A 15,021-nucleotide genomic window follows, 5' to 3' on the forward strand; every position below is an offset into this window, starting at 1 on the left:
ATTCAAAATATCGCTTAGTCTGAGTTGTATTCCTATTGAGAGAAAAATGTTTGTACACATATCCCCAGTATATATATTTTCATAAGTTATATGAACATGGGCTGGTGCTATTACATTCATGAACTCATAAACCCTAATCATAGAAAATACAGATAAAGATGAAAGAAACAATATATTAAATTTCTTGCTTATTATCATGCTGATTGACTTTTCATTTAGCCAGTATCTTAATAAATCCTATATTGGTAAAGTAAGATTCATAAAATTATCTTGGTAATTTTGAACTTCATGTTGGATTATTTCGTGTCTAACCTCATAGTGGACTTTGTACTAGGAAGAGGAGAAATAATCAGAAATAGCAGCTCTCCCTGTTTTTGTTTACTTGGGCTTCTTTTACTGGAGTCATCCTGACTCTGATGAGGATGATTTTTATAGAAATCTTTGTGAAGCTACCTCTTCTTGGAGGGTTATTTTAATTAAAGCTAGGTTTCCCTTTCTAATCCTCCAGATCCACTTAATGTGTTATTTGTAAAGTGGATTATATCCAAGCTACAGAACTGGGGAAGAGTGTCACTGTCCCTTGAGGACTGCTCAGTCTTCCCTCGGGAAAGTAAGCAATGCATATGGACGGAGTGAGGGTACTGGGAGTAGTGCATCCATTAAATTTGAGTAAAGAATGTTTTTAAAGTTAAAAGTATCTTTTTAATGGACTCTTCTCTTGCCACGCTATAGTACATCGTCATCCCCACCCCCCGGCCTGGATTATTCTGGAGACTACTAACTTGGTCTCCATTAAATATTAGCTTCTATTTTTAAACGCCCGCATGGAAAAGGTGGCTGTCCTCGAGCTCTGGACACACCCAGCAAAGGTGTATAATTCTGGAGAGTAATAGTGGTCCTATGTCTGAGTGAACTGTAAACTAGGCAATTACGAGAGAAGATGCTTAGTTTACAGTTTTCCAGCTGCTACCAGATTTGGGGTGCATAGTGCCCATGTGGAGCACCGACTGCTTTCTTCCAGCTCCCATGAGAAACAGTGTGTGGCGCCAAGAGAGCAGGGAAAACCGCTCGGTCCAACTGCATGCAGGCTGGAGTTCTCGGCCCTGCCTAGGTCCTGTTTCTTAGGTCCTATGCTCCTCCTTGCTCTCCTTGTTAATGGGGGATGTGGGAGAGAGGAGGAAGGGAGGAAGGAGATGGTGGTGGCAGGGTGGGGGTTTAGACAGACAACTTGGCTTAAGTTCCAAAAGACTGAATTTTTTCTGAAAGTGGTACTGAGGGAAGAAATCAGTGGTCAGGATCACGGTGTATCGTAGGATTTCGTAAGTGGGGCACATGGGAGGCCCACCGAGAGGGGTCCTCAGAGATCCTACTGTAAAAGTCCTAGGCCTCCTGCCTGGAGGATCCTTGAGTAGAGAATGGTGAATGAGACGTCTCTCCCTAACACATGTAATTCACTCCTGGGGCAGTTTTGGTTTCCATCCTGTCTTGAAAATACTGAAAACTTAGGAGATTTCATCTCTGGACTTCCGGTTGGTATAGTAAGCTGATGGGGGCAAAGTGTGACACTCCCTACTTGGGCAGAGATGGTATAACTCTATTTAGAGTGAATCGATAAGGTGTCTCTGTGTCTGGGCCCTTCAGCACTTTGGAAGGAGACTTCAATTGCCATTGTTTTCTACAGGTATCCTATGCCAAGTGCATTCTTTATTGATCATTCCAGTAATTGTATGAAATTATCTGTATCAGATTACTTTATGGTTGGTGATACTAAGTTGTACGCATCTTTATTTCTGGTGTTTGTGGCCTTTCTTTTGGCTTATAAAGGCATGACGTCTTTGACTTAACTGCCTCTGCAGAAAACCAAGCCCTCCCACCTGTGTACTTTTCCACACATGTGCTTTCTCCTTGCATGTGCAAACAGGCTCCCCAGCCAGCCCTCCTGATACTTTACATTCTGGATTAAGTAGTTAAGGATAGTATTTGTAAACGTACTGCTTTATTTGTCAAGAGATAGTTATTGTAAACCTGCAGTGACCCAGGCCTGTGCTTTATGCTTAGTGGCACAATGGGGAATGAGCATGTCCCTGCTTCTGAGAGGGTGTTGGGGCAAGACACACACACACAGATGAGGTTCCATTGTCATTGTGATTGGTTCTGTTTCCTTGTGCTTTGCATTACATCAGCTCAGTTGTTTCTTTCCATTTTTACAAAACACACAAAATGCCCAGAAGTGATTGTGGACAGGAATGTGTGAAGATTCTTTTTCCAATTCTAAAAGACCAGAAAGAGATGTTTTTTGGCTTTTAGAAAACTAGAAGCGATTGCTTTCTCATGTGTGCCCTAGCTTCATTTGAGGCCACAGGTTAGACAATAACATTGAGGCATTTTTCAGACTTACCTTTCATAGGTGTTAAAGAAATTGTTCCCCCTGCCTCAGGGTCTCACTTGGAAAGTGTTGAACATTGTGGCAGTTGAGGGTGGTTCTGTCTACCATAAGCTAGGCCCAGCTCCTCTAAATATGTGTAATTAATTGGTACACATTATGGAAATTTGGAACATCAGAATGGTCTCTTTGAAACTGACAAAACAAGAAGAATCAAGTATTATAAAATCAACTTAATCTTTGAAATAGGAGAAAAGGCTGGAGAGTTTTAAAGAGGACCTACCCACCTCCAACTACATTGTTTTAAAATTTTTAAGAGAAGTTCACATCGGTTGGTTTGTTTCTACCTGGCTTCTGAGACCTTGACGAGAGCTACACTTCCGTAGCACAGTCAGAATAAACATCAGTCTCGGGGTCTGAACTCTTTGCCCTGTTGCTCACTGAAGCAATGAGTCGGCCGTCTTCCTCTGCCCCTTAGTTGAGCATATGGAGAAATGGCAGATTGAGCTGATACTGTCTGTAAGGTTCTTTCTACCTGTAATACACCATATTGTAAGAAATGAAAGTCTTTCAGAGTTGAGAGGTTGAAGGGAAATTTATGGAATATTGGTGTCACTGTTTACTAGCCCTGTGGTCTTTGGCAAGTCACTTAATCGGTGTGCCTTGGTAAACACAGGAGTCAATGGAGTTATAAAACTAAAAGTTAAAAAACAAAATTCAGCTGAGTAAATTTGAACATCAAATTGGCTTTATTCTACAATTTGTGAATCAGGCAGCATTTCACCTAGCAAACAGAAAGGAGCTCCAAGGAGCTGTACAAAATGGAAGGCTTTAATAGGCAGAAGGGATCAGGAAAAGGGACATTTCTAACAAAGAGTGGATTGTTTCAGGCAAGGTCACCTTCCTTTGGGGGAAGGGTGAGGGTCTTTTCAGGCAAAGTACCTCACTAGAACTGACGAGGTAATTCCAGCTTGACTGGTTGAAATCTGTATTCTTGAACCTACTATTAGATTAGCTATTAAATCTTGGTTTGCTGACTTGGGGCTCAGCACAGGCGACTCCATTCGAGGCCTGTTTTCTTCCTCCCTGCTCCTCCTCCTCCACTTCCTCCGCCTCCTCCTCCTTTTTCTTTTTCTTAACAGTAGTATAAAGTACATGGCGGTGCATGTGGAGCACTTCGAATTTACCTGGTAATAGGTGAGAGCCCGCAGAGGAACTGCGGCGGAGCCTCCACATTTCCTCTCTGAATGGTTTCCTCAAATGACCACTTACATTTCTCCTCTATGGCTCTGATCACCGTAGGGATAAACTGTATCCATTGGAAGAACTAGTGTCTTAGGGCAGTGGGTACCCGTTCTTTCAGGAAAAGAAAAGACCCAGAGTTTTGAGACTTCACATAGAATTAACATAAATCTCCCCTTGGAAGACGGCAGTAACAAACCCGCTTTCTTGCGCATTAAGGGGAAAATTAAAAACTGAAGTTTGCTAAATGTATGTTTTGCAGGTTGGACAATCTGCTCAATATGGCTTATGGAGTAAAGAGGTAATGATAGAGGTTCATGATACTCATAATCCCTTCCCATAATTGATTAGTTTCTTTGATTTGGGGAGTGACACCCTTCATGAGTTTGTGTTCAGTTTTCTTTTGCATGTGCAACCTAATGAAAAGTTGCTTTTTGAAGCACGGTTGATTTGAATATTTTCATACCACTGGATGCCACCTGGTCTTTAAAAACCCCATTATTTGTTTTATATTGCATTGCGACGCTATAGCATGTGTATGTGTGTGTTGGTATCCCCTCCCCCCGATCCTGCTTAATTCATGAAGCCACTTCTAAATATATTCTAAATATATTTCTTTGCTATTGTGGGTCATATGATTCAACACAGCATATAATGGCCATTTCATAATTTATTAATACCATGTCAATATAGCATGTCACTGCAAGCCACACACAGACCTTGGTTGAAACATCAGATGGTTGTATGTATCTGTTGGAGGGGAGGGGGTTACTGAAACTCTTGGGATGGGAGGGGAAAAGAAATACATCCATTGCTGTAACCAACCTCTGTTTCTATTTGTGTGTGTGTATGTGTGTTGTGTTTGTGTGTGTGTGTGTGTTTGTGTGTGTGTGTGCGTGTATGTGTGTTTCCTATTTTGTTTAGTAGGTTTTCTCCAATGACCATTGATGGAATGACCAGTTTGGCTGGAATTAATATCCCTGGGCACCCAGGAACAGGGTGGTGTATTTTTGTGTACAACCTGGCTCCTGACGCAGATGAGAGTATCCTGTGGCAAATGTTTGGGCCTTTTGGAGCTGTCACCAACGTGAAGGTCATCCGTGACTTTAACACCAATAAATGCAAAGGTTTTGGATTTGTGACTATGACAAACTATGATGAGGCTGCCATGGCGATAGCTAGCCTCAATGGATACCGTCTGGGAGACAGAGTACTGCAGGTCTCCTTTAAGACAAACAAAACGCACAAAGCCTAATGAGCTCTTGTCCTCAGTCCATTTATATATGAAAACTATACAACAAAGGCAAGTTAAGAGAAACTTTATACATTAGTAAATGTCTTTGTAAGTCAGTGTTGAGATGGGGATAAAACGACTACTTAGCATCCTAAGAAATATGTGAGATTTTTTATTGCTAGTATTTGAATTAAAACTTCTTAAATATCTTTTATGTTTGAATATGGACAAGAGGTACAGGGTTTTTACCTGTCACATTGCATTCTATTGCCTTCTTTGAAGAAGGTGGACCTTTTAAAGTGTTTCAGCTAAGGGAAGACATTTCTTTTCTTTTTACATAACTGCCTTGAACCTGTGAGTAAATATTGAGGCTTTGTGTTGTAATTCTTCAGTTGGTTGTGTCTTTTTTTCCCCCTTTTATTTCTTTTTCTGATTAGCTTTGTGTTTGGTTTACATTTAAAGCATTGCTGTTATGTCTAAGAAAAGTATTTTGAAGTTTACATTTTTATTTATGAAGTTAAAAACAGTATTTATTTTGTAATTATGATTTGGGTTGGGGAAGGGGGGGGCTACATTATAAACGCTTATTGTAAGAATACTGGAGAACTTTTCGTAAAGCAGTACCTTGCCAAAGAGATAAGAGCCTCTTTGATGTGGGTTTAAAAAAAGCATCTATTTTTATAAAAAAGAAAATTTGGAGAAACTTTTTACTGGTCCTGGAACAAATATTTTGACTTGAATACTTTGAGAAATCTCTTCATATGACACCTAGTGAGCTTTTAAAATTTACCAGGAAATTTGCAGCGGTTGGAAAATTTAGAAAGATTTATGATGTAGAAAATACTACTTTTGAGATCTTTGTATGAAAGGAGTAGAATCAATGGGGGAAACACTGCTGGTTTCGTTTTTGTAATCACCAGTGGAGCGTCGGATCATCCTGGTTATTATGTGATAGGTGGCTCACATTGATTTGTGATTTTGAAACAAAAAAAATTTACAAAAGAATATATAAGAGCAGGCAAGAAATTTAAATTACCAAGAGATGGGGGAAAAAAAAATCTGTTCTTCCTAAAGAAATCCCTTCAGATAGAGCTCATGGTGTTTAGTGATGTACTTGCAGTATTGTTTGAAGAATTGTTTTGTCTTAAGGAAAAAAGATGTTGCACATGATTTGTACTGCAGCAAATCGGCAAAAGTGATCTGAGTTGGATATATTTGAAGGTATTTTGAAAGTTACGTTCAAGGCTAACACCTGAGCTTTGTGTAATGTAAATAAGACCTTGTGTTTATGAACCTTTCAGCTAATTTGATTTTTTTTTTTCCCTTACATGCCAAGTGATGTTCAGGTTTTGAATGTTTTTGTATCAGTTTTTTCCTTTGTAAATGGCATTAACATTGTTACTTGAGGTCTTGCTTAATCACTTTTGTTGTCCTGAGGACTTGAATTTACAGTGCATCAGATTTGTTGCTAATTTTGTCTGTAGATAGTCTAGCTTCAGCTGTTTATGGTGATGCTACATTTTCGTTTATAAATATGTTTGTGGTAAAAAAAAAATGAGTATAACCATAGGTTTTGAACAAATTTCCTTACATTTTTCATACAAAAATCATAAATATCTGTATGCTACTGAAATTTAACTTTGTATGATGCTTAAACCACTATTTGGGGAAATAATAAAATAAGTCTTTACCATGTATGAAAGAAATTTTAAAAAATACAAAATATTTTCTGATTAGCATCTAGCTTATAATAAATTTTCAAAAAAGCTGAAGGCAAAAATGCCTTCATCAGGATGCACTGAGAACTATATAGTTACGTCCTGCTTTTTGTATAAACTGAGATGCTCACATGCTTCCCCTTAGAACAGGCAATGTGCTATGCATAACATAGTTGTACATTATCTTTGCGGTTGCGTTGAGTTTTATTTTTTATTATTTAAAATTGTAGTTATAAAATTTTTCAGTATAGTACAGTACATATACTGTGAGGCGCGTGCTAAAGTGAATAAGCGAGTTTTCATGCTGACCCACTCAATGCTATTCAGAAATCAATTGGCTTAGCACTTTCTCATATCCTTAGGTGCATTTAGATTGTCAGAGTTAACCTTCTGCGTTTAAAAAAAAAAAAAACTAAAAAACAAAATACATGTATATACTTAAAAAAAAAATAAGGTTTCCCTCATGGGAAAACAGCAGCTACATGCTTCTTTCCTATACTACTGTAGCAAACCAAGGCATTGATGAGAGGGCATGCAAATTGTGCTTCACTTTACAGTGTTTATCAGAGCACTTAATAAAATGTAAGGCTGGTATTTATTTGAAGTTGTACAGTATGACTTAATTCACATCTGTTGGAATAGAAAATATATTCTGTTGAGTATTTAAGAGGCTGTACATGTTTTCTTTTGTGTTTGGATTCTTTGTACTTTTTCATGTTCAGTACATCAATAAACAAAGTTGAAGGGAAAGAACAGTGTGGTGAGTAGGTCTTTATACACATTTTGGGGGCTCCTGTGCTCAGGCTAATAAACTTACCCTCTTGAGTTAAGAGGTTCTCTCAGAGCTTTAGTTGAAAGCTGTGTTATCTAAAGTAAGAATTCTAGAAGCATGTTAATTGAAGTAGAATGTGCAAAAAAAATTTTTTTTGAATGACATTTCTGATAGTTAGCTTTCAAATATTACTTAATGAGTAATTTTTATAGGAATACGTGCTTTCATCTGCTAGTTGTAAAGTTTGGGTAATTGGATGCTGACATCATTCTATTGCTCTGATTTAATAATCACCAACTTTTTTTTTTTTTTTCCCTTAACCAAATGGGACTTGTCCTCACACATTTACTTGAGCTAAAGAAAAACCAAAGAGAAGGAAGATAACTTATTCTGCTTCTGCCGGCAAGGTTTAATTCACCCGTGGGATTAACTGCTGGTGTGTGAGATATATTTTTGTTGCCCAAGTGCCAGATTGTCAAGAGACTCTGCTCTGAAATCAGAAACTCCGTTTTCCTTAGGTTAAGGCTGATGTGGGTGGCACGTGTCCACGGCAGGAACTGTGCCAACCTATGTTGCATATACATGTTTAGTTTCCATTACACATCCTTACCAGATTGGTGGAGGAAGAAAAATACTTCTTGCTGATCTTCTATGCGAAGATTCTGCTTCTATAGAACTTAAGAAAATTTGATATAATAATGAAGTACTTTTTTTCTTTTTTTTTTTTTTCTTACAAAGTATACTAAATGGCTTTTTAAAATTTGTATCAGGGTTTTTTTTTTTTTTTTTTTTTTTTTTTTGTAAAAAGCCATTCTAAAAGTAATTGTCCTGAATTCACAACTTAGTAGTCAAGAGCATAGCTGAGTGACAAGACAATTCGTTTTCTTCTAACATGCAATTAATCTCAAATCTCCATACCCCCTTCTTTATTATACGAATTCAATACTCTAATTTTGTGGTATCGGAACATCCTCGCCTCACCTCTCTCCTCTTGCATGCTTACCCGTATTTTGACTGGTTTGCATGTCAGCAGTTCTTTTATATTTGAGCAGATAGTGGAAAAATTCTCAGGAAAGGAGGTTGGTGAGCCTGCTGGTATACTTGAGGAGAGATATTTTTTTTCCCCTCAGAATCCTTTCTCCCCTCACGCTTGCAAATCATCTTAGAGTACTGCAATTCTGTGTTAGGGTTGCCAACATAAATTTTTAATCTTTACATCATTTTGCATTATTTTAATCTGATTTGAGTAAAAGTGTTAGCAATTTAGCCTTTCTGTTTAAAAACAACAACAACAACAGTTTAGAGTCCTACCCTTACTTTACAAGAGGTACAAAAATGTAGTGAAGCTTATAACATCCTGCTCAGAGAGTTACCTAGAAATAAGAAAATGCGTATATTTTAACAATAAGTATGTTGAAATTTTAATATACTTCCAGAACAGTATGCATATACTTTTTATCAGGAGAAGATACACTTAAGAGGCATTGGTTGTGTTCCTGTGTATCTGTTACTGTATCGGAATCTCAAACAGAGGAAAACAGAAGTATTGCTAAAATCATAACGATTATTTGAAGAGCATTTATAGCTTTAGTCATGGCAGTGAATGGTTCCTTTTTCTCTACTATTTCTTTGTATTCTTTCTCTGAAAATTCCCAGAAGTTGGCTCAGTTCCCTTTAAGTTGGAAGGATTAAAACATCTATACCATTAATAAAGGCAGCCTGTTGATACAAGGTTACTGAAATTAACCTCTCCAGAATTCTGGTTTACAGAAATAAACAAGTTATTTTGGCTGCTCAACACAGGTTTATTGGTTATCTGTGTACTGTGCGTTGTGCCCTCAGTCTGTAATAATGACCAAGATGTGGCTCGTACGTTCTTGAAACTGTCACCCAGAAGGGAGGACAGATAAGCCACAAGGCCAGGACCACAACGTCATAAGTGCTGTGAGAGCCCCGAGCAGGTTTCAAGCTAACTTGGCTGTAGTTTTTATAAGTCCAGTTACAACTTGCCAAAGTGAACTTGCTTTCCCCTTCTTATGGATCCCACTTTTCCTGTCTTGGATTTGATTATTAGCTCACTTGTGTAATTTTTAATCTGACGTTAGTATCATTTAGTGAATCTCGAAGTACTCTCGTATGCATTAAGTTGTCCCTTTCTGAAGCAAAAGAAAAGTTACTGTATGCAGTTAGACACTGTTTATCTGAATAGTTGGGTTGATGGAAGAATTTGGCCAGATGTTCTTACTCTCTGTAAACATATAATATGTGGGTGACAATTTACAAAGCACTAATATGGTAAAATGCCCTGAATATTAGAAGTATGCCGACTGGCATTATTCTACTCTGAATCAAGACATGTCACAATCTTAGGGTCTCAATTTCAATATTAACATTACTTTTAGTTTAAATAACTAAAGATGCAGGTTAAGATGTAGTAGTTGATACTAACCCCCAGAAATACTTATTTCAACCAAGCATGAACCCCCACAGCGTACACTGTCTCAAAGGGGCAGACATAAGTGTTTGGGTGACATATGCTTCTCTGTTCTCACACAGTCTGTCTTGTGCTCCAGAAGATTTGCCCACATCTACAAGTAACTATACAGTAGAAAGAAGATCAAGAGTGCTGTGCGCAAAGTACATTAAAAAGAAGAGGAAAGGAGTGGGGTGTGTGTGTGTGTGTGTGTGTGTGTGTGTGTGTGTTGGAAAAGTAATTTGGGTGGGAATGGGAAGCCACACAGTGGTAGCAATTGAGCTGGGACATTAAGTGGGTTTTGAAAGAGATTGGGGGAGGGAAGTCAACAAGAGAACACTGATCAAAGACATGTGGGTAAGCTTCTGTCTACTTGTAGTATTTCTGGGCAATTAAGTCATTCACTATAGACCTTTGAGTTCATTAAACATTTTTATGTCTATGACTAGTTAAATCTCGGATGAGTCAGAATTGTAAGTCCATCATGAAATACAAAGTATCTAAACATCAAAACTTTGCTCTTGTTCCTTTGCCCATATTTCTATTATTACACTAAAAATACTTGCTATGATAGGTAATATTTGATTTTAGGAGTTGCTAGAAAGGACAGTGCCTTCTTTTAAGGGAGATGTTTATTTAGAGTATTTGTTCAGTGTATGCAAAACAAAAGCAAAAACCCCCACAAAATCTCCCCAGTAATCTCCCCAGAACACTGGACTGATCTATTTCTCAGTGTGTATACCTTTCAAACTCCATGATTTTAGATGTAAAGTGATCCTTCTATAGTGTTTATACTATTTCTAGGGCCAAACTACCCATTTGACTCTTAATGTTGGACTGTAGTTTATTATTTTCTTAACCCGTATTGCTCAAGAATCATATTCCTAGAAGATGAGGGGAACATTGTAAAACCCAAATGTTCCTCAGGTATTTCCAGGAGGAGGTTTTAGTTTGACAGCTTTTTACCTTTCTGGGTTTTGTGTTTTGTTTTTTTGGAAGCTCAATTAATAGCCACACCTTCCCTTTCCATGAAGAACCACAGGAAAGAAAGGCCGACCATTTAAGTGGCCCTTCCGGGGGGGTGGGGAGGGTGGGCTTGTTTGTTTATTCTAAAAGCCCCTTGGACCTACAGATCCTGGCCAGCCATGTGCCGTCTCTAACTCTGATTTTCATTGTGCACTCCTTCCGAGAATCCTTCCTGGACAGTTTCAGAAGCCATCAGCCTCACCGTGGACTTCCTTGCAGATTTGAAGAAACTGGCAGCCCCTTCTGAGTGACCCACCCTTTGGAATGAAGTGCAGTTGGCAAGGTAGTTTTATTCTGTGGATTGCACTGCAGATGCGACAAAGGTGAAGTGACTGTGGTGAGACTGGGGAAGGGACGATTATGACCCATAAATACAGGTGATTGGGCTTCCAAAAGATGCAGAGCTTGTATGTGTTGGCTGCGGAAGGAAAAGCAGCCAGTTGGGAAATACCGTTAAGAACCTCGTTGAAAGTAACCCCCCCCCCATATGTTCCTGATCTTTTCCTTTCTAAAAAAAAAAAAAAAAAAAAAAAAAAAGTTTTGTAAAGTTGCCACTTTTAATAATTGCAAGAAATAATGCAGGTTTTCACACCAAAAAATTCCCAAGTTACTATCAAAAAGGATAAGTAGCTGTTGCTATAAATGTTCAAGCCACACATTGCAGTTGCTACTGTATTACTTAAATAATCTTTAGCAGAATTTCATCTTTTGAGAATGGTTGCTGTTGTGTGCTCTCCATATGTACCCAAGTGTATGTTGAAAGGATTCTGGTTTCCAGAAGTTACTCTTAGAGAAGAGCCTGTTTTACACCCATAATTGTGTGAGGAAAGTCCCTTTCAAAGCTCTTTAAGTAAACAGTAATCTGTTTTAAGATTAAATAGCTTGAGTATCAGGTGATAAAGACCCACATGCTGTCTTTCTTAATGAAGGGCAGTGAGAACTTTTTATAAGTTGATCATGAACTTCTCCAAATAAAGATTTTTTTTTGTGTGTGTAATGGTAGTATACTTAAAAAGTTGTGCTTCACAGTTTTTATATGATGGGCTGTAGTCCTGAGATCATCACTAGCTGACACACCTGTTAGCCCTTTGTCACGTGGCAGCACACAGGTTGGGATGCTCTGTGTTCAGTATTTTTTAAAACCTCTCTTCTGGTAATTCTTTCATTAAATATACATTGAGCACCTGCTCTGTACCATAGCTGTGCTATGCTTCTGGGCTTAACATTTAATTTATGTCTGGTTTGGAGCCAGAAGACACTTCAGGAGTCTTGTTCACCAGATGTGTGAGTCCGTCCCAGAGACGTGAAGGTTCGCAAAGGTTCTTTTGCTAATGTGAGACCTGGCACTTGAACCCAGCCCTCCTAACTCCTGGATCTTTGCCCTTCACTGAGTTAATAAAAAACACGCTGAATTAACTCATATAAACTGTCCTCTTGTGGGATCTGATTTCTTAAATACTGCAGAATATATATGGCATCTAGAAGTTGAACACAGGCAAATACATGTATTTTATTATGAGGCACTGGATATTATTTTAATCCCTGTGGATAATTTCGATCAATAATAATACAGTTCCTGTGGAAAATTTATAAAGTGCAAAAAGCACAAATCAGAATTAACTCAGTCTTCGGAAAAGGTATTTTAGCACTTTTTTTCCCTCTGACTCTTTTAAAGTCATGATTATATATCTAATCTTTTTATAAAAACTTTAAACATTCAAATCTGGTTTTTGGTTTTCTTTTGATAAGGATTCTTTCCCTTTTTGAGTTTTGTTCCAAGTGTATATGGAGAAAGTTGGTGTGTGCGTGTGTGTGTGTGTGTTTTTAACAGACATAAACTAATACATTCTGATTTTGGTTTAAGACCTGGCACGTGAAAGCTGTTGCCTGGTTTTTATTGTATCAGAATGCCACTGATGTTTTCTCAGGAGAGCTACAATTCAGGGTTTCTACATGGTTTCCTGTTACAACTCCATTGCTCCAGGCTAAAGACCAGTTGAGGTCCAGAAACTGGGGTTCTGTCTCCCAAGCGTTAAGTTGTAGAGATGCCTAAAATGTCTGCTTGCCATTGTTTACGGTGGGTTGTGGTTGTGAACTTCACCTAAGCAGCTGGGGCTAGAATGGGGAGAGAACTATGAAGTTACTACTTCTCTTTGTGGACAGAAGACATGTCAATGTCCCGGAGTACTGAGAAGTCAACTGCTTCTCTCCTTTCTTTCCTTAGCAAAAGGAAATGCTGGACGAGGAGAGGATGATGAGGCACCTAATTGTGGGTGAGTAATTTTTCTTTCTCCTTCCATGCGTCTCTGATTGCAGTGATCTTCCCTCTCGCAAGGGTCTGAGTAAATACTGGCTCCTTATTGCTTGTGCTCAGAGAAGTAGCTGATGGTAGAAGAGCACTTTTAAAAGGATTGAGGAGGCTGAAAGACGCTTGTTAGAGTGCACCTGGATCCTGCCATGACATCACAGGCGGACCATAAACGGCTCTTCAGAAAGCACAGCAGCCTTTTTTCACCCCTTTCTTAACAATGAGACGTAGATTGGGCTTGTTCTCTATTCAAGCATCCTTATGAGTAAATGTCTATTTTTATGGTAGAGCTGCACTTTAAAAATAGCTCCAATCAGTACGACTCTTTTCCCCCATATGTTAAAAAGTTATACATGAGTTAAAATATCCCAGATTGCTTAAATTCTTCCAGACACAAGGCACTTTTCCTTTCTCCTTTTTTTTTTGGGGGGGGGGCAGAAGTGTGGGGGAGGACTTTCTGTCTGGACTGCCTCAACCCTGTTTGTTCTTGGAGACTACTTTTTTTTTTTTTTTTTTAACCAGTAGCAGGGCTTTTAAAGCAAGATTTGAGATTTCTGACTGTTAAAAAATTCATTAATATTTGGCGGGTACAGTCTTCTTCCTGGAGCGATTGTTTATTTTTGTTGCTGAGAGCAATTAGCTAGAACAGTCACAGTTGCAGCTGTTAGATACTATAAGCTCCAGCGGAGATCACAAAAGGCCTTATGCACATTTAGAGTCTGTATTTGGATTGTTTTTAATGGGTGATTCTTCTGGAGTATACTGTGTTAGCAAATTCGATTGGGTGATCCTGAGCCAAATCAGATGTACAATGGGATCGTCAGCATGCTGTGCTGATCAGAGTGACTTAAACACCTTGCTATGTGGGAGCCGGGATGGCTGTGTATGCCGCTGCAGAGAGAACCCATCCAGTCCTTTCCTCTCTGAGTCCTCCCTGTGCAAACCTGAATACGGTTCTTCATCCGAAAGCATCATGCTATTTTCTCCGTAATTTGTCCTTTGCTTTTACTCCTTGTTTGTTGCTCTTGATTTGTTGGGGCTTTTGTGGGATAATCTACATGTGCAGTGTGAGAAAGAGGATTCACAGAACAGTCTGGTGCCTCAGATTTATATCTTTAGTGAAGAATGACTTCTTAGATAATCTTGGCTCCAGTTTAATGCCTGACACTTCCAGAAACAGCAGCTCAAATGAAGGGATTGTGGGTTTCACGGTTTTTATCATGTCTTTTGCCTTTGAATGTAGTTTTGATAGAAGAGGGTATATGTGTGTACATATTTAATAGTCATATTGCTTTAGGATTCACAATATACTTTTATAGACAATTTGACATTTGAATGCCACAGTAGGTTGTGAGGCAGGAAATTCTGTATTGTCCCCATTTTACAGAAGAGTAGATAGTCTCCAAGTTAGTGGGTAGCCAGCCACCTGCTTACTTTTCTGTACTGTAGCCATTTACTTTTGTACAAGAAAGAAAATATGAATACATGTATTTTACTGCCAGTGTACTGAGCTGAAGCAGGTTGATGAACTCTGCTTTATTTTAAAGCCTGCAAGAGATTGCTTTAATGTCCAAGACTCGTTTACAGTGGCTTCTCAGAAAGTTAGAGTAGAATTAGGATATTTTTTTTATCTTTATTTGGAGAAATAATTTGGGAATATTGGAGGGTTTTGGTGTATTATAAGTGGGAGTCTAAAATGTGCAGTGAACGTTTGTTTCCTGCTAGCTAGCCTGAATTAATTAGGAGTCAATAGATTTTGTAGAGATTTAAACACTTAATATGAGAATATTTTTGAGCAGCCTTTCAAATGGCAATTGATTGACCTGATGGCAATCTGATCAGCCAGCTTTGATCTATTATTACTA

General features: G+C 38.5%; 1 protein-coding gene and 1 long non-coding RNA gene across 31 annotated transcripts in view; both read left to right on the forward strand.

Annotated features, from left to right (window-relative positions):
- ELAVL2 (ELAV like RNA binding protein 2) overlaps window positions 1–7,484 on the forward strand; it is a 134,538-nt gene extending 127,054 nt beyond the window's left edge. For 3 of the 6 annotated variants that reach the window (XM_087869610.1, XM_087869608.1, XM_087869611.1), the window contains exons 6-7: window positions 3,888–3,926; window positions 4,550–7,484. In XM_087869610.1, the coding sequence (XP_087725736.1) occupies window positions 3,888–3,926; window positions 4,550–4,880 (370 nt within the window). In that variant the 3' untranslated portion in view covers window positions 4,881–7,484. The remainder of the gene's footprint in view (window positions 1–3,887; window positions 3,927–4,549) is intronic. The other 3 variants (XM_045780497.2, XM_045780498.2, XM_087869609.1) reach the window with 3 other exon arrangements.
- A 3,434-nt stretch (window positions 7,485–10,918) lies between these two features.
- Window positions 10,919–15,021, forward strand: part of LOC123781360 (uncharacterized) — a 355,277-nt gene continuing 351,174 nt past the window's right edge. For all 25 annotated transcript variants that reach the window (XR_015727475.1, XR_015727477.1, XR_015727473.1 and 22 more), the window contains exons 1-2: window positions 10,919–11,131; window positions 13,073–13,121. This is a non-coding gene — a long non-coding RNA (uncharacterized LOC123781360). The remainder of the gene's footprint in view (window positions 11,132–13,072; window positions 13,122–15,021) is intronic.

Source organism: Ursus americanus, chromosome 18 (genome assembly GCF_024610735.1).
Source record: "Ursus americanus isolate L20-20 chromosome 18, mUrsAme1.1.p, whole genome shotgun sequence".
Taxonomy (NCBI): domain Eukaryota; kingdom Metazoa; phylum Chordata; class Mammalia; order Carnivora; family Ursidae; genus Ursus; species Ursus americanus.